Source organism: Opisthorchis viverrini (assembly GCF_000715545.1).
Source record: "Opisthorchis viverrini unplaced genomic scaffold opera_v5_205, whole genome shotgun sequence".
Lineage (NCBI taxonomy): Eukaryota > Metazoa > Platyhelminthes > Trematoda > Opisthorchiida > Opisthorchiidae > Opisthorchis > Opisthorchis viverrini.
Genome location: NW_008751865.1, coordinates 216249 through 238735, shown reverse-complemented (window position 1 = coordinate 238735; position 22487 = coordinate 216249). Strand labels below are relative to the sequence as shown.

Sequence of the window (22487 nt, the reverse complement as noted above, 5' to 3'; positions counted from 1 at the left end):
GGGCGACCTGGCAGTATCCCAGACCTCGCGCTTCCTTCGGATGGCATGGCAGCTAGGCACCGAAAGGGTGCTAGCTGAAAGATTTTTTCCAGTTCATTGATGTTAGATGGTTCTGGTTGTCCTGTTTAGCAAAGAATTAGGGAGCTGCGCCATGAAAGCAATGGCTTTGATGCGAGGTCGTCCCAGGGTCCCGATCCGGAGAGACAGCAGTTTCCGGCATCGCGTGCAGTCGTAGTACCCTTTCGGTGCCTAGCTGCCATATTACCGGAAGGGGGCACGAGGATTGGAACGCTGTCAGGTTGCCCATGCCTAGACAGGAGCGGTCGAGATGCTGAGGTTCGATTCGAACCACGGACTTTGCGGTCCGTAATCCGGTGCCATTACCACTGAGCTATCTCCAGCTCGTTACCAGCTTCATCCAGCATCAAAGAAGTGAGTATGTAGTTATTAAAACTAGTTGGTTGATGATGGCTTCCGTGCTTCGTTGCTTCATGGCGTGACCAATAAGCTGAGTAAGACAGGCTGCGGAGAGGAACAAAGCAATTTTATGGAGTTTCCTGGAAGGGTGTACGCCAACGGTGTTAAACACCGTTATCCGCGGGATCCACTAGCAAATGGAAGTAACCTTGAGAAGGAAGATGAACAGCATTCACATAAATGCTGTCTGTTAGGACACCTAACCCACCACGTCCATACATACTCAGCGAACACTACGAGGAGCCCTGCAGGAATGAACCACCAACCTATTTCTCGGTTAATTGCAGAGAGTTGCTGGGCTTGTAGAGTTTCGTGTTCACACCGCTACTATTCGGATAGTTTAGAAATCGTTCAGCTGTAGCACCCTTCCGGTGCCTAGCTGCCATGCCACCCGAAGGAAGCATGAGGGCTAGGATACTACCAGGTTGCCCAAGCCTAGACAGGAGAAGTCGAGTGGCTGAGGTCGTGTTCGAACCACAGACCATTCGGTCAATAAATTCGCGCTCTAACCACTTGATCTATCTCGAATAGTTTCCCTCATCTGCATCGAACCCCACCGTAAGGGAGCTCTATGAATAACGCACCAAAATCTGGATTCTCAACGCAACGATCCAACCGGCCCTGCGAGACGGCCTCTACGAGCTAGGGGTCTTGGTCACTGGTGTCCAGCGTGAGGTCAGCAATCACCGTCCAGGAATGGCGTCCGGTGATGAGATCCGGAAAGGTTGTCATGACCTACGACTGTGTCTTCCATGGTTTGGAATATGGCCCGCGGGAACGACATCGAAATCACGGGAAAAAAACCTGGCCACTAAATGATGTCAAGAATGGCGTCGTTGTCTCTGATGGCAACTGAAAAACGTGATTGAGTGCGGTCAAAAGCGACAGGGAATGGTGCTCTACGGAGTCCGTCACTGGAGCCGACATCGGATCGCATACATCCGAAACATTTTTCTAGCCGGCTAGGCCTATCTCAGGAGGTAGTATTCCTAAAGTAGAGAAGGTCAAAAAACCTCACTTCCTTGGGCTACTTTTCCGAGCTCGGCCATTAGGACGCGAAGCTGATGATTGAAAAGTTCACAGCATTAATCCAGCCCTAACTTTAGTTGGCTTGGACAAACGGGGGCTTCCTCTACATATTGTTCTGCAGCATTCTTTTTGTTAACGTTCGCATCACTTTCCATCTCTAACTTGATTATTTGATAAGAGGAATCTAAGATATTTGAAGAACTCAGCCATTTCAACGACGGAGCCTCCTAATTTCATTTATTCAGCTGTAGGAGCCTTTCGGTGCCTAACTGTCATGCCACACGAAGGAAGCCCGAAGGCTGGGATCATGCAAGGTAGCCCAAGCCTAGATAGGGAAGTCGAGAGGAAGAGGTAGGGTTCGAACCACAGACCTTCCTGTCAGTAACTACTGAGCCATCTCGCCCCCGAGCATCCTAATATAAGTGATATTCCTGGGCTGGTCGAAAGGGTTGAGGATACATTCCAGAATAATGGAATGAGAGACACGCGTAAGAGAGGATGGCCCGACCATTTCATTGGGGGGCGAGATGGACCAAGAGGTTAGAGCGCGAATTTGCTGATCTGAAGGTCCGTGGTTCGAACCCGACCTCTGCCTCTCGACCTCCCCTGTCTAGGCTTGGGCGACCTGGCAGTATCCCAGACCTCGCGCTTCCTTCGGATGGCATGGCAGCTAGGCACCGAAAGGGTGCTAGCTGAAAGATTTTTTCCAGTTCATTGATGTTAGATGGTTCTGGTTGTCCTGTTTAGCAAAGAATTAGGGAGCTGCGCCATGAAAGCAATGGCTTTGATGCGAGGTCGTCCCAGGGTCCCGATCCGGAGAGACAGCAGTTTCCGGCATCGCGTGCAGTCGTAGTACCCTTTCGGTGCCTAGCTGCCATATTACCGGAAGGGGGCACGAGGATTGGAACGCTGTCAGGTTGCCCATGCCTAGACAGGAGCGGTCGAGATGCTGAGGTTCGATTCGAGCCACGGACTTTGCGGTCCGTAATCCGGTGCCATTACCACTGAGCTATCTCCAGCTCGTTACCAGCTTCATCCAGCATCAAAGAAGTGAGTATGTAGTTATTAACACTAGTTGGTTGATGATGGCTTCCGTGCTTCGTTGCTTCATGGCGTGACCAACCCAGGGAAGTCTTTATTTGATATAGCGTTGGGCGAAGAAGGTTCTGCAGGCTAAACGGTTCTTCGGAACACGAAGTACCTGGTCTGATTAGCGTAACTTGTGGGGTGTGACCAGTAGGCCTACCTAATAAGAATTATTTCCCCCAAAAACTATTCCCCCCCCCCAAAACAAACATTCCCATCCGACCAGGTCCGGACGATGCCTCGGAAACATCAACGATCAGGCGCAGATTCCTCAAAGATTCGCCCTCATCCACCACATCTCTGAACCACAAATTACGACAGGTCAAACCCTTGACAGTCAAGCAGATGTCACATCGACGTTGGTAAACGCTACCCTGGCCTTCCGAGACGAGAAGTGATTTCGTCCTTCTTCAGTCCACCAGGACTTATGAAGCTGTCCAGGTAGACAACCCTAACCACGACATCGATCGGTTCACTTACCAGAGTGAGGTGGTAAAAATTTCCATTTCCAGGTGTTAAAGCACGTGCTGAACTGAGCAGTAGAACTATCTAGGTTATTTAAAATGGTTTGCAGTTTTCATGGGTCTGCTCTAATAAGAGCGATACTACTACCGTACGGGAGTATTTCGATCCCCAAGGTGTTAGCACACTCTCAGTGCAACTACACGCCAGTCTGACAGATTGACAGCAACCACCAAATTGTCTTAGTTGAAATTTTGGATTTTTATTTCACTACCTAGTGGTGGACCGGCGAGAACTGGACAATAAATGAGACCAATGACAAACGGCCTAGTGGGCCGCAAGTAAATTAAGTAGGATTAGGGTACAACCGTAAAGTAGCCCGGGGGTTGGAAAGATGAATTCAAGTTGAAAAGTATGGGAGATTGCGGAAACAGAATCGGAGGCCAAATTCCGAATGTGAGTAGACTAAGACAGAAGAAAACCAAGATAACCAGTAACACCCTTTCGGTGCCTAACTGCCATGCCACCCGAAGGAAGCACGAGGGCTGGGATACTGCCAAGTTGTCCAAGCCCAGACAGGGAAAATCGAGAGGCAGAGGTCAGGTTCGAACCACGGACCTTCCGGTCAGTATGTTTGCGCTCCGACCACTAAGACCATCTCTTTCAGCAATCTTTACCCCAAATGTTTCGAGTCCTGTAAACTGCTCGCGTGCGGTCAACTTTAGACTGTAGAAATAGTACGATTTGGCCAGATGGGAGACCTGAAGAAACTACAGTGAGGACTGCAGGGCTTTTTGCAGGGCTCGTAAGGTACCCTACCTGGATTGCCTTGAGAGGCTGAACCCGTAATGTTCCAAAAATAGAAGGCTCCGCGTAAAACTCACGTACAATTCAAGGATGCCTCGGAAACATCAACGATCAGGCGCAGATTCCTCAAAGATTCGCCCTCATCCACCACATCTCTGAACCACAAATTACGACAGGTCAAACCCTTGACAGTCAAGCAGATGTCACATCGACGTTGGTAAACGCTACCCTGGCCTTCCGAGACGAGAAGTGATTTCGTCCTTCTTCAGTCCACCAGGACTTATGAAGCTGTCCAGGTAGACAACCCTAACCACGACATCGATCGGTTCACTTACCAGAGTGAGGTGGTAAAAATTTCCATTTCCAGGTGTTAAAGCACGTGCTGAACTGAGCAGTAGAACTATCTAGGTTATTTAAAATGGTTTGCAGTTTTCATGGGTCTGCTCTAATAAGAGCGATACTACTACCGTACGGGAGTATTTCGATCCCCAAGGTGTTAGCACACTCTCAGTGCAACTACACGCCAGTCTGACAGATTGACAGCAACCACCAAATTGTCTTAGTTGAAATTTTGGATTTTTATTTCACTACCTAGTGGTGGACCGGCGAGAACTGGACAATAAATGAGACCAATGACAAACGGCCTAGTGGGCCGCAAGTAAATTAAGTAGGATTAGGGTACAACCGTAAAGTAGCCCGGGGGTTGGAAAGATGAATTCAAGTTGAAAAGTATGGGAGATTGCGGAAACAGAATCGGAGGCCAAATTCCGAATGTGAGTAGACTAAGACAGAAGAAAACCAAGATAACCAGTAACACCCTTTCGGTGCCTAACTGCCATGCCACCCGAAGGAAGCACGAGGGCTGGGATACTGCCAAGTTGTCCAAGCCCAGACAGGGAAAATCGAGAGGCAGAGGTCAGGTTCGAACCACGGACCTTCCGGTCAGTATGTTTGCGCTCCGACCACTAAGACCATCTCTTTCAGCAATCTTTACCCCAAATGTTTCGAGTCCTGTAAACTGCTCGCGTGCGGTCAACTTTAGACTGTAGAAATAGTACGATTTGGCCAGATGGGAGACCTGAAGAAACTACAGTGAGGACTGCAGGGCTTTTTGCAGGGCTCGTAAGGTACCCTACCTGGATTGCCTTGAGAGGCTGAACCCGTAATGTTCCAAAAATAGAAGGCTCCGCGTAAAACTCACGTACAATTCAAGGACATATTGTGGAGGAGTTGCTCAATTGTCTCGTACCGGTAAAAGATCCTGTCACCTGAGGACATAGACTAAGGATACTCAAGCCGAGCAAAGAACGATTGGATCCACTGGCAGCATCCACTACACAAACAGTGAATAATCGAAAAACGCCCCCCAGCTCAAACGTAGGATAGTTTCAACAGACAGCTTGACCATTCTCCAACTACCAGCATGGAATCAGGCGGCAGCCACTGGCGTCAGACAATTCCCAACTGTCTTGTCGAATAGCTCATCAAGAGCTGGAATGTGGTTTCCATGCATCGAGTGATCGCATGGTGATACGTTCATTTTGGTGCACCACCGTGATGCACACTGGTGAGATGAGATCGAGTGACGCTATGAAGTTAGAAGGCAATATCATGCGTTACTGTCACGTGTGCCCACGATCGTATTCAAATGTGCCCGTATGACGTGAGTCATCTGCCATCAAGATGAGAAATCGATTACTGAAGCCGGTGCAAGTCAGTGAATAGTAATCAAAAACAACGGTTCAGCTGTAGTACCCTTTCGGTGCCTAGATGCAATGCTACCCGAAGGAAGCACGAGGGCTAAGATATTGCCAGGTTGCCCAAGCTTACGCAGGAGAAATCAAGCTGTTGGGGGTTGGCTTCAAACCATGGAAAATCGCGCTTTAAACACTGATCCAGCACGAGCTCCATTCCAGTAAAAAGCCAGTAGAAAGTCACTTCGAATGTGTTTGGGTGAAAAATATTGCAAAGCGTTCAACCGAGTTAAGCAAAAGCTAGTATCAACGTTGACTCCAGTTCATAATTACAAACACTAAGCAAGAGCTCGTAAGTTCCTTTGAAACCTAGTGTATGTTTAAAGCACACCCGAAATGACCATCTGGGAATCGTACGGTGACATAACACACGCGGCCTGTTTTTTTGTATACAGACAGATCCTAAAAGAACTGTGATTCGTAATTGGAGACCGTTTGGAGACCATTTGTGGGTTGTGTTTGCAAACTTTACCGCAAACTTTACCACTTTACGCACAATACTACGTATCCATAAAAATAGGGGAAGCACCTGCTATAAGCCCACAATCAGCTTAAACCAGAGGATACGGCGTACCTTTGGTGTAGCGCACGTAACACTTGTAAACTGCTATTGTTTCCGCTCAATATCGTCTCTTTTCTCCATGTCGTCATTGGTCACATTATTGTACAAAGTTTGGTTAAATGAACTATACAAGAAGCCCCTGCTTCCTGGTCTCAGTGGGACTTTGCTTCTTTTGCTGAGTGACGGCTGTTGGTACTAGCTGTTGAATAACGTTGGCTGGAACTAATTCCCAACGTGGAAAAAAAGAAATTTGGCTGAAAACACTGGACCTATCCGTTCGCATCAGTGGATTCATATTGCGACCACCGGAGCTTTGAATACCAGGAAAGAAGAACATTCTCTTTTTGGTGTGGTGGTTCAACGAGCTTTCGGAATTTCTTCTTGTGAACTGAGTCAAGACTTCCTTGGATTGCTTTCCTTGTGACTGACTTAGATTAGTAGTTTGTTTTGTTCATTAGAGACTCCGTAGGTCCGTCACCCACCACAGGGGAACCCCGGAGACTCCTGGAAACACCTCAGCCGAATATTGGTGTGCAAATGAGGGACTATTGGACAAGGCGCGCAAAATGGGTTGTTGGGACAGTCCCTGAAACCCCGCATAGACTACATATACGATGGTAATCTGGGGCATCCGGTCGCATTGTATGCTCTGCCCTTGACAGAAAAGCTGATACCACGAGAGCGCTATGGGTGACGGAGGTTGGCAAACGCTACCTTGGCCTTGCTGATTCGAGAATCCATCCCGCCTGAAACCAGTTCAGCGGAACTTGTACAACTGCCTAGGTGGAGAAATTCATCTACCAAGTCGATTAGTTGGCCTGCAAGCATGGGGTTTGATGTTGATCCCACCCAGTCTTGTAGTGGCAGTTTACATCTCATAGACTTGAAACGCATACCAAAGCAAGTGAGAGAACCATTCAGGATCTGAACCAGGAAGAGGAGTCTCGTCTGCGTACTCAATACCGATGAGCAAGCGCTTCGAAAGTACTTCGATATGCCTAGTTTCGGAGACAGGCAGAGATGTTTCAAATAGCACGTCAATGACAATTTGAAGAGCAATGGTGTCTTGCAGCCCTGGTGAACTCAAATGAAAGACTGATGTATGCTGATGCACGCCCACAGTTCTCTAACAGTGCCCTCACAAGGAACACTCCTAATAACTAGGCACCGACAAACTACTGAGTCCAAAGTAGTCAAAAGAACTATCAGTGGTTGACAGTTGAGTGGAAGTGTTTAGGATACTACCTCATGATAAAGATGTATTTCCGGCCAAGACGAAATCCAGTTTGCTTCTTTCAAATCTCATTTCTTCGGCAATCGATAAACCTGCACAAACTAATGCGAGCGCCTAGGGCTACCAGGCTGACGAGACAATGGTTTTTGTGTGAAGTTCTTGCGCCCTTTTCAAAGACTGGGGCCACGATCGAAGAGTCCCATTCTACTGGCACTCTGCTTTTTTTCAATGTGAGTTTCCACCACAGATGTTCCCACTTCTCTGACTAATGGGGGTGAGATGGCTCATTGGCGGGAGCGCGAATTTACTGAGTGGAAGGTCCGTCGTTCGAGCTAAACCTCTGACTCTCGACTTCCCCTGTCTGATCTTGGGCAACCTGGCAGTATCGCAGCCCTCGTGCTTTCTCCTGGTGGAATGGCAGCTAAGCACCGAAAGGGTGTTACAACTGAACGACTATATTATTATTATTTTTCCAATGTTTCGTCGTTGGGCCGTCAGACTGTTCCGCCACCTTCATTGAAAAGTGCTGTGTGCACATTATCCAGGCCACATACCTTGTCGCGTTCAAGGAATGATCAGACCAACCGCTTCGCTTTAGCACTTATTCGATGCCTAGCTGCCATGCCACCTGAAGCAAGCACAAGGACTGAGATACTACCAGGATGCCAGGGAGTACAAGAGGTGCCGAGGTTTGGTTCGAACTACGAACCTTCTAGTCAGTAAGTAAGCGCCTTAACCGCTGAGCAACACATCAAGCCCTGAAAGAATGACATTTCACCCTGGATTTCTGATGCTGATAGCGGGCTGGCACCACTTTCCAGTCACGTAGAGTGGATTCCTTCAGACGTTATGTCAACGTAGGCCAGTTACACTACTCTGTAAATTGTTCCAATAATCGCTTAAAGCAACGATTCTCCGTCCGATCATTCCCACAAACTGCTCCACTAACAAACATATTTTGGCCGGTTGACCGAATCAGCTCAAATAAGGCGCGGCTATTGCCTGCGGCGAAGGCCTTATTCATCTATTGGACCTTTGTAATGCACCAAAGTTCTGTCCCTCTTTAGGTTCTTGCTTATCCGGTGCGCCACCGTGATCGCTTAGTGCAGGTATCTCTTTTCTTGCAGCAACAAGTCCTGCTGATCTCAACGAAATCCGGAGTCTAATTGATGGCTTGAATAGGCAGTCCTGAGAGTCGGAAGCATAGCTTCTCTCACCATCCTCCATTCATTCTCCTGCCAGTCTTCGTTATCTGCATGACCGTGCATTTAGTGCGGTTCGCTGGTCAGAACAGTGAAATACCGTTGACCTGCCGAAGCTCGTCGAAGCTCATGTACAGAACTGTTTTGTTTCAGCATTTGCAACTATTAGGAAGGCGAACTGACAACCAACCCCCCACCATTTCATGACCGGTGTCAAGTGACTTATCCTAGAGTGAACGGCATCTTTAATTGAGACTCCATGTAGAGCTAAGAACTACTAACCCACTTGGTTGATATCAACCGTACGTAAAGTGTGGAGCAGACTGCAGCACCATAAGGACAGGACTGACGGAAAGCCGTGTTCACCAAGACCTTCAACAGGCTCATTCCAGCGTCACCAACTTTTAGCAGGAAAGGTGGGCAGCTACATTGGAAGCTGGTCAATATCCTCATGCAGTCCAACGGCAAAACATTCAATAAAGTTACGCCCAAATGACTATCACTGAAACCCGAACCTTTCGGTGTTTTAGAGAGCCGTTTGCAAAGGACCAGTGTCTTTCTGGAAGGACGCCTGATAGAATTGATGATGGAAAAACTTGTTCCACACCAGTACCGTGACCAGCGAGTGGCCCAATGGATCGATTTTCTAACCTGAGCTCGCGTGGTGAGTAACCTCTAATGGGGTTCAATCCATATGGTTTGTTGTACGCAGTCCACCTAGAGCTCTGAACCAAACCATGATGCACCGAAGATTCAGACGACCCACAGAACGTGTGTTGGCGTCTTTCGATATCAAGACAACCCAAACCACGTTCAAAGGGTACTTACGCCATCAAAATATTTGGTTCAAAAGGGCCTTTTGTCGGAATGACCTCTCAGAGGAATGAGCCACTGCTTGCAGCCAATGTGCGTCCTATTCTGGATACCGGTCTGCTTGTGGCTCACTCACCAAATATTTATTAAACAAAGGTTCATCGAAGAGGATCAAAGTGACCGTATACGTTTCTGACTCTAACTCCACGAAGACGGGCATCGACGATCGACTCTAGTCCTCTAGAGTGCTGGCGTCGCTGTGGGGATTTTAGAACACATGTATCTCGTGAGGACAATATCCACGATCTTTTAAAGCTAGGTCACAAGCTGCAACCATCCAGATTTAGGCCACGCATTTGCGGTTGCTCGATGCTCACTACCCGTGCATTGGTTAACTGGAATAGTCCCGAGGAATCGGTTGTCAAAACACAGTTTGAGGCATGTTTCACACCATTACTCGAAGCACGGGGCCAGTGAGGAATCCTCCGGGTTTTCTTGTTGGGTTATTATTGAAATTCTTGTTCGTTCTGGAAAAGGAGCTAATCAGACGCTCCGCTTTCTACCTCACAACGACAATGACAACCCCAAGAACTAAGTATGGACTAAGGTACTGATTGTGACAATGTTTATGGACTGGTTTACCAGATGAAAGCTCGATTTCGTACATTATCAGTACTGAACTAAACTGAGGAATCCAGTATGACAAACGCAGATAAAATACCTTAAAAACCTCAGGCGCTCGTCCGATATCTGTTTGTCAGACGTAGGCATCGGTGGGGTGGCCGGATCATCTATCTCTTCAATAGGTCGTATGATCCCCGTTTGAAACATATCTCGCAATCGCAGAACGCGCGAGATCCTGTAGAAGAACCGTTATGAGGTTATGTAATACGTTACTTCTTATCCAGGCCAACAGAATCAATATTCGTATTTCCAGACATTTCTGACCGTCGCACGCTTGAGAGCATTCCATCCACACGATGCAAATTGTTTTCAATGGCACTCATGCAGAAGAATGTTCGGGGGCTCTTTCCCCGACGACTCCTGCTAGCGGCACATGTAACACCAAGACTGATCCAAAAACTCGGACAAAAGCCCCGGGACAAACTTGCCTACTCTCAAGGTCACGTTGCACTTATTGGACAGGACAGGGTCTAGGATGTCCTGGCAAATCCCAACTATCGTCCTGTTTCTGGCTCCAGTGAACTTCATGCATTGCAGATAACTGGCTTGATCGCTGAACTAGGAATTAGCACCCCACTGATCGCGCTTTTTAAACCATGTATTGGATGGTCAGCAAAGCGAACCCTGGAAGTATGTTCAACAGTGGAACCTTCTCAGAAGAAAAACGTTTGCTCATCCGTGACGTAAATTGATTCACAAAGAGATAACGCAGGCATTACCACAACCGAAGATGATGATACGATAAATAAATTGGTCTGAGCTTGGGTCTCTGAACCACACTACACGAGAAGAACGTTGAGGAGGGATCGTCTGAGGCGGGATGGATTATGGCCACTGAATTTTTAGCCTTCCGATGGACCTTCCAAAGAATATTATAATCACGCTTCAGGAAAAACAGTCAGACAATACCATAATGTTTCAGGAGGCTAAATTATAGAGTGACGAGGGAAGATGAAGTTCCGCTGACCTAGCGAGGGGAATGCATGATGGATGAGTGCAGGCACATTGTGAGTGAGACGCATGGATATGGTCTTGGTGGTGACAAAGGGTGGGTATGGTTTCTGGTTCAAGTGGCAAAGGAAGGCTAAAGATGGAGTTCACTTGTTTAATGGGGTACGCGAAATTTTGTAAGAGTTCACGGATTCGCTGGTTGATGGAGAGGATCGAGGCGTTTGCCCAAGTTTCCTGGTTCTCTTTTGTTCTTGTCGGTCAGTATCTGTCGTTCATTTGAAGGGCACAAGTGGAAAAAGGGTGGAGCACTGCTCTTCGTGTTCTCAGCGCGGGGCAGTATGCTTGTCTTATAGTGCTTTAAAATGAGTTCCGGAAGGAGCGTGGACAACCGTCGGAGGAAGATCATTCCGCGCACCTACTACCCGAAATGAGAAATATTTTGTCTGATGAATGTGTGTACTCTGAGCTGGGAAATTTTCTTACCATGTCCCCACCGTATGTTTGCTGGGTCAACGGTAAAAACCTGTTTACCAAACTTTGTTCAAACAGGGCATAAGTAAGAATTAGGTCGCCTCGGAGAAACGGTACTCCAGTGGAAAGAGATCAAGCATCGCGAGACGCGTTTCGTAGTCCGGCAACAATTCTCGTGGCGGCTTGCTGGACACCCTCAATGAGGGTGACGTCTCTCGTGCGTCCTGAGTAGACAACTTGGTTGGCGTATTCTAGGAGCGGTCTGACGTAGGCCCCATAGAGTATTTGGAAGTACATGCGAGTAATACCGGTAGAAGGGCGTTGGATCATCCGTAAAATGGCGGGTGCCCTTCGTGTCGACTTCTCATGGTGCAGCGAGAAGGACAAGTTTGAGGAGACCCAGATGCCCAAATCCTTTGGGCGCCTATCCTCATGAAGTTTTCTGGTTCTTTCTCACCATGCACAACAAAGGCTTTCGCTGAGTCTCGTCCAAATGAAATATGGATGCGCTTTTCATCCTTCATATGAAGGTGCCAGCCCAACGACCACTCTTTGTCAGCGTCTACATCCATTTGGAGGGCACTAACATTGGAACTCCAGGATTTCAAGTCGTCCGCAAAAAGTAGACATGGACCTGCAAGAACACCTGGGAGGTCGTAACGTAGATCAGAAACAGCACTGGTCCCAGGACGGAGCCTTGAGGAATCCAATTGAGACCGACACTGGAGAAGAGTAGGTCGAGCCTATTCTCACTCGGAATGATCTGTCTGGTGGAAACGCCTTGATCCAGTGTAGGATTTCCCCTTGAATCCCGCAAGACTCGAGTTTGTGGGGCAGCGGGACGTATGGGACCCTATCAATGCATTTGAGAAGTCGAAAAATATGGCATCCGATATGAGTCCTTCGTCCATGGCCTGGGTTAAGTTTTCCATAAACACGAGCGTGTTTGTCACGCAAGCGCGGTTTGGGAGAAATCCGTGTTGGGCTGGAGAATTGCTGGAAAAAGTTGATCTAGAAGAGCTCGCTTCCGAATTCGTTCCATCGCCTTGCACGGCACACTAGTGAGGCTTATAGGCCTGTAGCTGCCAGGCTATAGTCGGTCAATTTGAATAAATGGTATGGGATAACTGGAAGCAGAAACCACTCTAAGTTCAAGGCATCACACTTTCAGGGAACGCAACCAATGCCCGTTGAGTTAGGAGGCAGGATGGTAGAGAGCGTGTTAACAAAAATGATAAGCGGAGTGGGTGCAAAGACTGATCTTTAGGTAAACCACTGGTGTCATGGAACTTAAAAGAAACCGCCTTGCAGAACCTCACCTAGGGCACTGAGTACGCGTGAACGGGGCTAGTGGAATGAACAGGCCTACGGTTCATTAGGGATACACAACCATGCCGTGCAGAATCACCTCCAAAGCCTTCATGAAGACCACTATGGATGCGTCTACTGTTGCAAACCGCCACTGACAGCGATGTCGATAGCAAGGTGGTTCAGGCGGCCCGAACGAAAGCCATTGGGGTGGATGTCTTATCGGAAAGAATAAAGCAGGCCATTCAACGTGAGGAATGTTTGTACTTCTTCTCTTCTGTGGGTATACAGTGAATGGGTATAGGACATACATTTTTGTAGTTTTCAGGGTTGTATTGGTCCCCGTCAACTTAAACTGAAGTGCACACTCGCTAGCCTCCTACAAGAAGAAGGCGCACTGGCATTGAATTAGGATAGGGATATGAGAAAATATGCAGTAAAGAATTGAGCGCCCACAGCCCGGCTATCGTGGGGTTAGTCACGTTGGGCTTGAGAGAACCCTCAGAGCAGCAACAACTTCCAAATGTGTATATATAGCAATTAGTGCGCCGGTTGTTATAGTTATAATCTAACTCAGATGAGGCACTAATAACAGTTTTACTATGGTTGAAAGTAGCTTGCGGTGGCAAGTTGCACCATGAATAAACTAAATGCAATGCAACAAGTGGAGTATTTTAAAAGCGGAACGTATCATTTGCGAGGGTTCCGGATGAAAGTCCAGACGGGGGAATGTGTTTTACAGCAGTACGGCTACTATACGTGTTCTGTACTTGTCCATGGACTTGTGGAGTTTGTTTGAATTCCCGTTCCCTACCAGCGCGTATATGTATGGTAACCGTATTGTGTTCCTACATAAATGAGTGTCTGACGTGTGTACAGAATGGTTCCGACGCGCACAAGACGGGATGTCGGATGCTTGTGAAATCTCAAAGATCAAGAAAGGACGAGATTTTTTGCTCGTCGTATAATAGAAAGAATGGGTTCAATGCACAACAAGAAATTGCTTGATCTGCGGCCCCCGAAGCAGTAGAATTCACAGGTTATTGCTACCACGGACCTAACAGTTTGAGCAAGAACGCTTGGTGGGATAAATTGAAACCCCGCTTAGTGTTTTCGAAGGCTTGACCCACCGATGATTTACTCTGGTAACGACGAAATCAAATAACAGATTTGAAGAACTGACGATCGATTTTATCCTTGTTCCGAAGCAGCTTTTTCAGACGGCACACTGCTCCAAAGATTTCAATTGTGACCTAAATTGTATTATAGCAGCGGTGATAATCATTAGATACAAAACTTGCATGCTTCTATAACGTATCGAATGCCATCTCACCCCTGAGAATCGGCGGAGTGATTAGCTGCCTGGGATTGGTTAGTGAAATGAAAGTGATTTTGCATTCCTTCATAAGTTATGCTAAATAAGGATGTGTGAAGCGTGAGAATAATTGAGGGATAACCAAGTTCGCCTTAATGACGTTTAGATATTTGAACACCTTTATAGAAGATATACTCAAAAATAAATCGAATGCCTAGTTTTCATTTCAGATCTACAATCCATTGAAAGTGATTTAGGTAGAATGGCACCAAGTGACCATCGATTACGGTGATACCGGTCCAGTGAATGAAAACGTACATTGCCAGTACTTGCTCCATAATTTTTAGGCGGGTTACGACAGTGAGGCAACGCATACGGTTATGATGATGATGAACCGTGTACCAGGATATCGTGCGTAGGTAGGGCTCATACTCGGCGGCGCGCATAGGCACGGACCTGGCAGTTATAATAAGCAGCACATAAGATTGTGATTATGGCGGGCCTTCCTGGCCATTGGATGAGACTAGAGAAAGTCCTTCGGTTGCCACTGGAAATAAGGTCATCGAAAAATGCCGAATCATTTCAGTATCTTGCGTGCCTAATGGCAATAATTCAAAATGATGGAAGGTGACGATACAATAAACAAAGTTTTCAGACGCTCCACCCAACTGAAGTAAAGCGTTGCTAATAACAGTGCTGTGCCAAACGTTTGTGAACCATGTAGTAAAGTTGGTCAACCATTTACTGTGGTAAAATTGGCTTTCGAAATAATGTATTCACGGATTCACGGATTGATACACAGGATCGAGGCTATTGCCCAATTCTCCTGCGTCGCTTTTTTTCTTGTGGGTCGGTGGCTGTCGTTTAGCTAAAATTCGTAAGTGAAAAAAGAGTGTGGCACTGCTCTTTGTGTTCTCAGCGCGGGGCAGTATGCTTGCCAGCGCGAGGATTCGCATAAATAAACGTCTAATAGTGCCTTAAACTGGGTTATTGAAGGAGCGTGGACAACCGTCGGAGAAAGATCATTCCGCGCATCTACTACCCGAAATGAGAAAAATTTTGTCTCATGAATGCGTGTGCTCTGAGCTCAAAATTTTTTTAGTATGTCCCACCGTGTGTTTGCTGGGTCAACGGCAAATGTATAAATCCCCCGAAACCTTTAAAATATCGTGGACCGCAAACTTCGTAGCATTTTGGATATACGATTTATCGTTCAACTGGCCATTACATTTAAGGTGGCGGTGTTTGGTGACCTTGAAATTCCATTCACTTAAACGAAGAGCTATTAGCTTTAATAACAAACATGCAGTTTAACCAAATTAACTTAGTCAAGAACTTCCCACTTTGAAACCGCATAATTTCGGCGAAGTCAGTTTCAGTTTGCTTTCATTGATCGGCAACAGGCGTCTAGACCGTCTGCCAAATGGCGCGTGCACTATTTTCATCATTGAGTGGAGGCAGGATTCTAGGATTCGGTGTATCTCCTGCCTGGAATTCACTTGGTGATATTTGGTTTCAGCCATCTGAGATGCGCTATTCTCAGCAAAGGGAGAAGTTTAACTTTCCAGAAGCATCGGGCAAATCCTCTGAGTAATGGAGAGAATGTGGCGGCTCTAAAATGAACGCTAGATATTACCAGTGGGAAAGAGGTGCATGCTGTACAATTTTGGCCAAGAAGGATCCTGCATAAAAACAACCAAGTGATCCACCGCAGAACTGCGCATCGATGTTGTTGGTTTGCGAGGAACTTGATTGTAACCCTTGTGACGTAAAAAGGCATGGTATTCAGATATCTGTGCTAAAGCTTTTGAGGCCAACAGACACATATACTGCAGGTGGAACTAAACCAGAGATCGAGAAAGAACGCGACCAGTACAGAAGGACGAGTTTCTTGAGTCCGCCAATAACAGCATATGTAATAAGCAAAGAGGCATTCCCAATCAGAAATGGTTGTAAAGTGGTAAAGATTTGAACTCGAGAGAAGAAATTGAATAAGAAGTGGTTACTGGAATGTTGATTAGTCGCGAACTAATGTAGATAAGGCAATCCAAGCAGATAGCGTCCGCTCGGTGCGATAACGGAACATAAAGATGTAAACGCCACATTGGCTGGAGAGGGTCTCGACAGTAATCCGTATATCACTAACTCTCTCGTTCACATGTTAGTTCTAAATAATTCGGGCCACTACGTTATTAAATCAACGGAATTTGAATTCCTATTGCCGAGGAGATACAATAGGGAGAAAACCGGGGCGAAAGGCACGATTAGGTGGGGCAGACCCCTCGATCGGACTTGGGGGCGGTGGGCCGGACGACGATTCAACTAAGTGGGTCCAGTCAATGAAGAACTACTCCCTGAAGTACATGTAAGCTTACTCCAGCAGTTTTGGGCAGCTGTCCGGATTATAGGCAGCTGTGATTTGGTCTTAAACCGGGTATGGTATTTAAATCAGAGTACGAGGATGTTCAAAGCCTAATACCGCAACTCAACCGTAACCGGACCCATTGCTATTCCAAAAAAACGAGTGATGAGAGAGAGAACTGGAACCTATCGCGTGGGGGAGCTTTGGGGCCAAAAACTGGTAGAAATATCAGTGTCCAAAAAATCTTACTTATTGCACCACTGTTAGTAAATTTCTAAAAATTTTAATCTGGAAATTCGGGACGACTTCTGCTGTCACACATTCAAAAAATCTGCACCTCTCTCCGAGTAACTAAACGCATTTGGTTCGTGCAAACGCATCCATCTTTCTTCGGAAGCCTTCAATACATAAATATCCACCGTTGCTGCAGTTGTGCTTTGCCTTCTGTTGGGGCAGTGAATGCTATCCTCCCTATGTTTAACATTCTTCTCTGAGCACTCTACATGTTTCGACTCACGCCAGAGCTCAATATACTGGCGCCTGTTTCAACGTTGCCTATATCCGTTGATCGTACACGTTGGGCTCATAACAAAAACGGAACCTCGAAAACGTAACAATTATCGACCTGGACTGTTCAGTGGCACTTGCCAAAAAAGTAGGACACTATTCAGGAGGAGGATACAGGCCACCCTCCGTGGCTTAGAGTAACAAGAATCAACGGCATAGGTTAGGTGGATATCCTGTACTTTGTAGTGCCCGAAGAAAGGGTGCATCGGTCACCCAAAAATTGTTTTTTCCGATAATTTGGCAGGCCGCAAAATGCTTGTAGATAGTGGACCTCTGATTCATTTAGAATGCTAAGAACGGTGCGTAGGCTAAAGCGTACTGGCGGTTGCATCTTTATGAGAACTGAAGACATAGATTGAGAATAGGAATAGATTGACGATGCCTACATACATGTCAAAGAGCAGTCCAAATAAAACCAGAAATTTTGGCCGAAAGAATAGGATGGGGGAAGGAAGTTCATGAATGCGTTACCGATGCAATTTTGAGGCTTGAACTAGTGAAGTGTACTTGGAAGATTAACTGCCACCTGTAAAATGTGGTTAAGCGGTGGATTGGGGATGGGTTTCAAGCAAGTGTAATCTACAGAACTTCACATCAGTTGCATTTGGTCCAACTCAGTGATAGCGCGTGAGAATTAATCGTGCCTTGTGTCATGGATCTATTAGGACTGGTTTTGCTAGTCCCCTGGAGTACCGTCGCCTCTGAGGCGACCTAATTCTTACTTATGCCCTGTTTGAACAAAGCTTGGCAAACAGGTTTTTACTGTTGACCCAGCAAACATACGATGGGGACATAGAAAGAAAATTTTCAAGCTCAGAGCACACATTCTTTAGACAAACTTTTTCTCATTTTGGGTAGTGGGTGCGTGGAATGTATTTCCTCCGACGGTTGTCCACGCTCTTTCAATAACCCAGTTTAAAGCACTATTAAACATTTATTCATGCGATTCCTCGCGCTGGCAAGCATACTGCCCCGCGCTGAGAACATAAAGAGAAGTGCTACACCCCTTTTTTCCTTGTGCCTTTCAGGTGAACCGCAGCCACCGACCGATGAGAACAAAAGCGACCCGGGAAACTTGGGCAATAGCCTCTATCCTGTGTATCAATCCGTGAATCCGTGAACCTGGGCAGACGTAGGCCAGCCACATTGGCTGATAGTAGAAGTTCCATGTTTCGGCGTTCTGAAAATAAGGGTCAGTCTCAGAGCCCCAGAAGAGATTAATTCGCCAACGCGACTAATGGAGTGCAGCACATGGGTGTTAGCGTGTTTGTTGGATATGTGAGTTAGGTGGATAAGCCTACCATGTGGGATCGGCCTTCTGACTACTTTGTATGAATACACACTTATTTGGTCGCACACAGTTTGCAAAAGCAATGCGCAGAAACAAGTCTATAGAAGCGTAACACGACTGAGGCATAGAAAGTAACCAGTGGACCCATGATAACAGTGCTATGAGTGGAAGATTCGACCAGGTTCTGGACCCAGAAAGCAAGTGATAACACAGACAAATAGAGCACAATTTCAGGCCGCAATATTGGCGCAGTCGAGAATGATTTTCATGGCTGATCGAAACTGTAACCGTGAACCCTTTCGAAAAGATTCTCGGGGGTTTTCCAGACAAGGGTTCATAAGCTAGGAAGAGGCGAAAACTGCTGCAGGCAATGGTCGGAGGAATTGCTGCGTTTTTGTGGGGCGGGGGTAGTTGTGGATCAACCTCTGCTGTAGGGCCCTCAGCGAACCGGACGCCCTAGTTATGTAATATTCGGCTCAAGCTATCTGGAGCACAAATTTTTAAGGCGCGGTATTCGGAGACGGCAAATGTACGATTAAGGCCTCAGTTGTGGCTGCAGTGTTTTCCACAGGAGAGCCTCTGAGCGAACTAGGGAGATGAAGTAGATTTATACGTGATGGTAGGCGAAACCTAGTTTGTGTTTGTGAGCGAGTTGCATATCGCTCTCAAGGAAAAACCTTTTACTTTTGGCACGTCAACATGGAACAGAAAAAGAATGTGTTTTACAATCCTAACTTTACAGAGTAATGGAGCGACACAGAAGACCAGGGTTTTTTCCAAAGCTTCCTTGGCCCGGTTCACTCTAGCTGCCATTCTGACGGTACACGCAACATAGTTTAACACCTTTTTTGTGTTCTCAACTCTAACCGTTACGTTAACCGGCGGAGTAATCCACAAAACCCACAATGGTGGCTTGAAGGCGGATCCAGATCCATCGTAGGTGATCTGTTGTTCGACAAAATTGTCCTATCTGATCTTAAAAATCCCTTACCGTGCTCTTACCGAGCATTAATGAGTTCGCAAGCAAAAATCCCATCGGCAAAGTCCTATCCAAACATAGGTTCCACGTGCTCTAGGAGTTGGGGATAATCTGGTGAAATCTGACACAATCTCCGTATACAGCCTCCAAAATCAACCGTCAGCAAAAGCCCCTCTTTAACTACAACAAACCAGTTTAAGATGCCATTCTTATATCGCCGAAAGCTACATGACTCAGACTATCCGCACTCCGCACTTTTCAATGTGGTGGACCTTGATGAGCAGTCCAACTGTCGCAGTGCACAAGATTTGGAATGAAAACAGTATACAGTTAGAACGGAGTGTATAGACCGTGGTTGCACTTTTCAAGAAGGACGCAAGGACGTCATGCAAAAACCACCGTAAAATAGGCCCTATATCCGTTGGATCTAAGGTGTTCTTCCTCTGTGAAATTTGATCGACGATCCAAAGAATCAAGCTAGCGCAAACCAGGCACTTTTCACTCTAACTTGGGATGAACCAATCTAACTCTTATCCTGGAACAATATCTCGGAAGTTTACACTCTTTCAAACGTCCCACGTTTCACATAACGGCTGATTTTGAAACCGCCTATACATAGAATCTTTCGAGATATCTAGCGAATAAACACGTTTCTTCCAAATTTATATATACCTAATGGAGGCACCGTTCACGAACTCCCGTGGGCGCGCACGAGCATATGGCAAGCTTTTGCCTGAGTTATTCATGTCCAGTGTTGTGAGGCAATGTCACCCTCTTTCAGCGGTTCTTGTCAAACTTGGCATTGACGCGCTGCTTAAAGCATCTCTGTCTGCCTTCGAAACTTCGGGGACTGAAATAATTTTGAGGCGCTTGGACACCGGCACTGAATACAAAGACAACATTCCTCTCCTCATTTCAGATCCTTCAAAAGTGTAAGCTAAGCTGAATAACCTTAATAATGTTCCGTTTAGTTTGGTATGCTCTGCATCTCTGCAAGTTGTAAAGTGAGGCCACAGGAATTCATAGGAACAACACATACCCTCATATTTGTTTACGAAGCAGTCGAACTGGTAGATGAATTTTTTCTACCTGGGAAACTGTATAGGTTCCAGTATTCTGACTGGTGACGAGATCAGCTTTTAAAGTCGTGAAAAAAGACCATCGTTTCCGGCTTTTAACACTTGTGGCGCCGGGATAAAGTCAGTTTGTCTGTTCTCAGCAGAAACTACTCTATGGTAGTGCGATCCATCCATGGATCACGCAGAGGGCCTGCAAAAGTTGGCAGTGTCTGACCATCGGCTCTTTCAAAGATCGGTCGGATTTTTTGTGTATACCGGATTAGTGATACTGAACCATGGAGGATGGTTTTGAGAGAAAGCGACTCTTTCGCGACAGATGAGTTACTCACTCCTCCATATGTAACGCCAATTAGGGGATTTCTTCCTCCGGCCAGAGGGCCGCTACCAGGTAGAGCTCATCTTCCGTAGTCCTGTGCTGTGTGCAAGAGGCCGTGGAGTGTGTTATCCAAAGTAAAACAGCACTGATCAGCAAACAGCCTGATGAAAACTAGCTTGGGACCCTGGAGCTAAACTCACCAGTGGTTTCTGACACGGGTGGACATAGCCCCATCAGGTAATCAGTGGCGCTCCTGCATCCAAGTTACCGCATTTCATGCGTTACTGCTCAGTTTTAGAACTAAATAGGCATATTGTCGGCCGTAATTCTTGGCTGTACTTCCGACGCCCTTTCATTTTCGGGCAACAGAAACTCTGGTGGATTGAACCAGCTTTAACTTGCTTTATAGCCAATAAACTGAACTAAACCACCGGAGAGAGATCAAGAATCTAGACGAATTCGATAATCAACAGATTTCGGAATAGCAACCATTTTCGGAGCAGCAAGTCGGACGGGTTCCATTGGAGTGGCATGCGTATTGCATCTTGAGAAATCGACCAAACTGGCAAATTTAAGAGGCGATCCTAAGTAGGCTTTGGTATCTGTGGTTTCGTGCGATTGTGTGGACAGATCTGTACAACGACAAACTTCTTAACCCTCTTTACTTGACTGAATGAGGATGGGTAAACAAAGCTTATTGTTTTATGTCTTGCTTCTTAGTTGCGTGTGGTTCATCTTCACTAACCAGGACATTTGTTGGGCAAGTCTTCTGTCGAATACATCTGTGTACTACTTGCGTCATCTAGAGCAAGTTGCCAGTCCGGCGACTGCCGTTTCATGGTGACGGCGCAATGGCTTTGGAACTCAAGGACTTCCGGTCCCCCGGAAAAATCTTGGAGTGAAATTGGCGGCACATCAGGATGGTCGTTGATGTAAATGAGGATGATTATTGGTCCAAAGACGAATCTTCAATGAGCTTCAATGCACATCGGTGCGGGCAAAAGGGAAATTTATATGGCCTGAAATTAAGTTGCACCACCCCAAGTCCACCTCATCGTCCATACATAGCACACATGTTCTCCTCTCTTGTTCTTTGAAGCGATCATATACATATAAAATGTGAATTCCCATTTATTTCCCGTACACAAGCAGTCACAGATAGCGCCCAATGGCCGTTTTTCGCCATGCACCATTCACTTCTTGGAGCTGACAGAAGTGAGTCGGTGACTGGAGACCCTTAGTTAGTACTTCCTGTTAAGTTGACCTAGGCTTCAGTCAAACTTTGGCTCTCGTCCATTATGTCGGAAGCTGTTGCCCGACCACCTGTTACTTATATACTGTCCCCGTTCAAGTTAACTCCGTCTATGCACAGCGGAGATCTTATGTTTGGACTCTTTTGGTGAGCTAGAAACTACCGCAATGTGATCTCCCGTTCCAACCAGTCCAACCGCTGGCCTCCGAAATGGCCACCACGGCAACAAAGTTCTTACCTTCCCAACTACTCCGACCCAGCTGACGATTGGACCGGCAAACAAATGCACCCTTTTTGAAACCACTTAGCGTGGTATCATCTATTGATTCCGCTTGCGAATCAACGGTGACCAAGAAATCCGTCTGTGACAGTGACTACTTCCCGCTCCTGCAGATTGCGTCATTGTTGATTGTACGTTTTCTCAATTCATGATGCTTACTAAATCGTTTTCCTGTAGAACCAGTTCCTGTCAGTCTTCAATATATC

The 22487-nt window shown here is 46.6% G+C and overlaps 2 protein-coding genes across 2 annotated transcripts in view; one reads left to right on the top strand and one right to left on the bottom strand.

Annotated features, from left to right (window-relative positions):
* Positions 1 to 10544, bottom strand: part of T265_08239 (hypothetical protein) — a gene marked incomplete at both ends in the record, with an annotated part of 114875 nt that extends 104331 nt beyond the window's left edge. The window contains one exon of the mRNA XM_009173986.1: positions 10148 to 10544. Within this exon, the coding sequence (XP_009172250.1) occupies positions 10148 to 10257 (110 nt within the window). The remainder of the gene's footprint in view (positions 1 to 10147) is intronic.
* A 9485-nt stretch (positions 10545 to 20029) lies between these two features.
* T265_08236 (hypothetical protein) overlaps positions 20030 to 22487 on the top strand; it is a gene marked incomplete at both ends in the record, with an annotated part of 101496 nt that continues 99038 nt past the window's right edge. The window contains one exon of the mRNA XM_009173983.1: positions 20030 to 20286. Within this exon, the coding sequence (XP_009172247.1) occupies positions 20030 to 20286 (257 nt within the window). The remainder of the gene's footprint in view (positions 20287 to 22487) is intronic.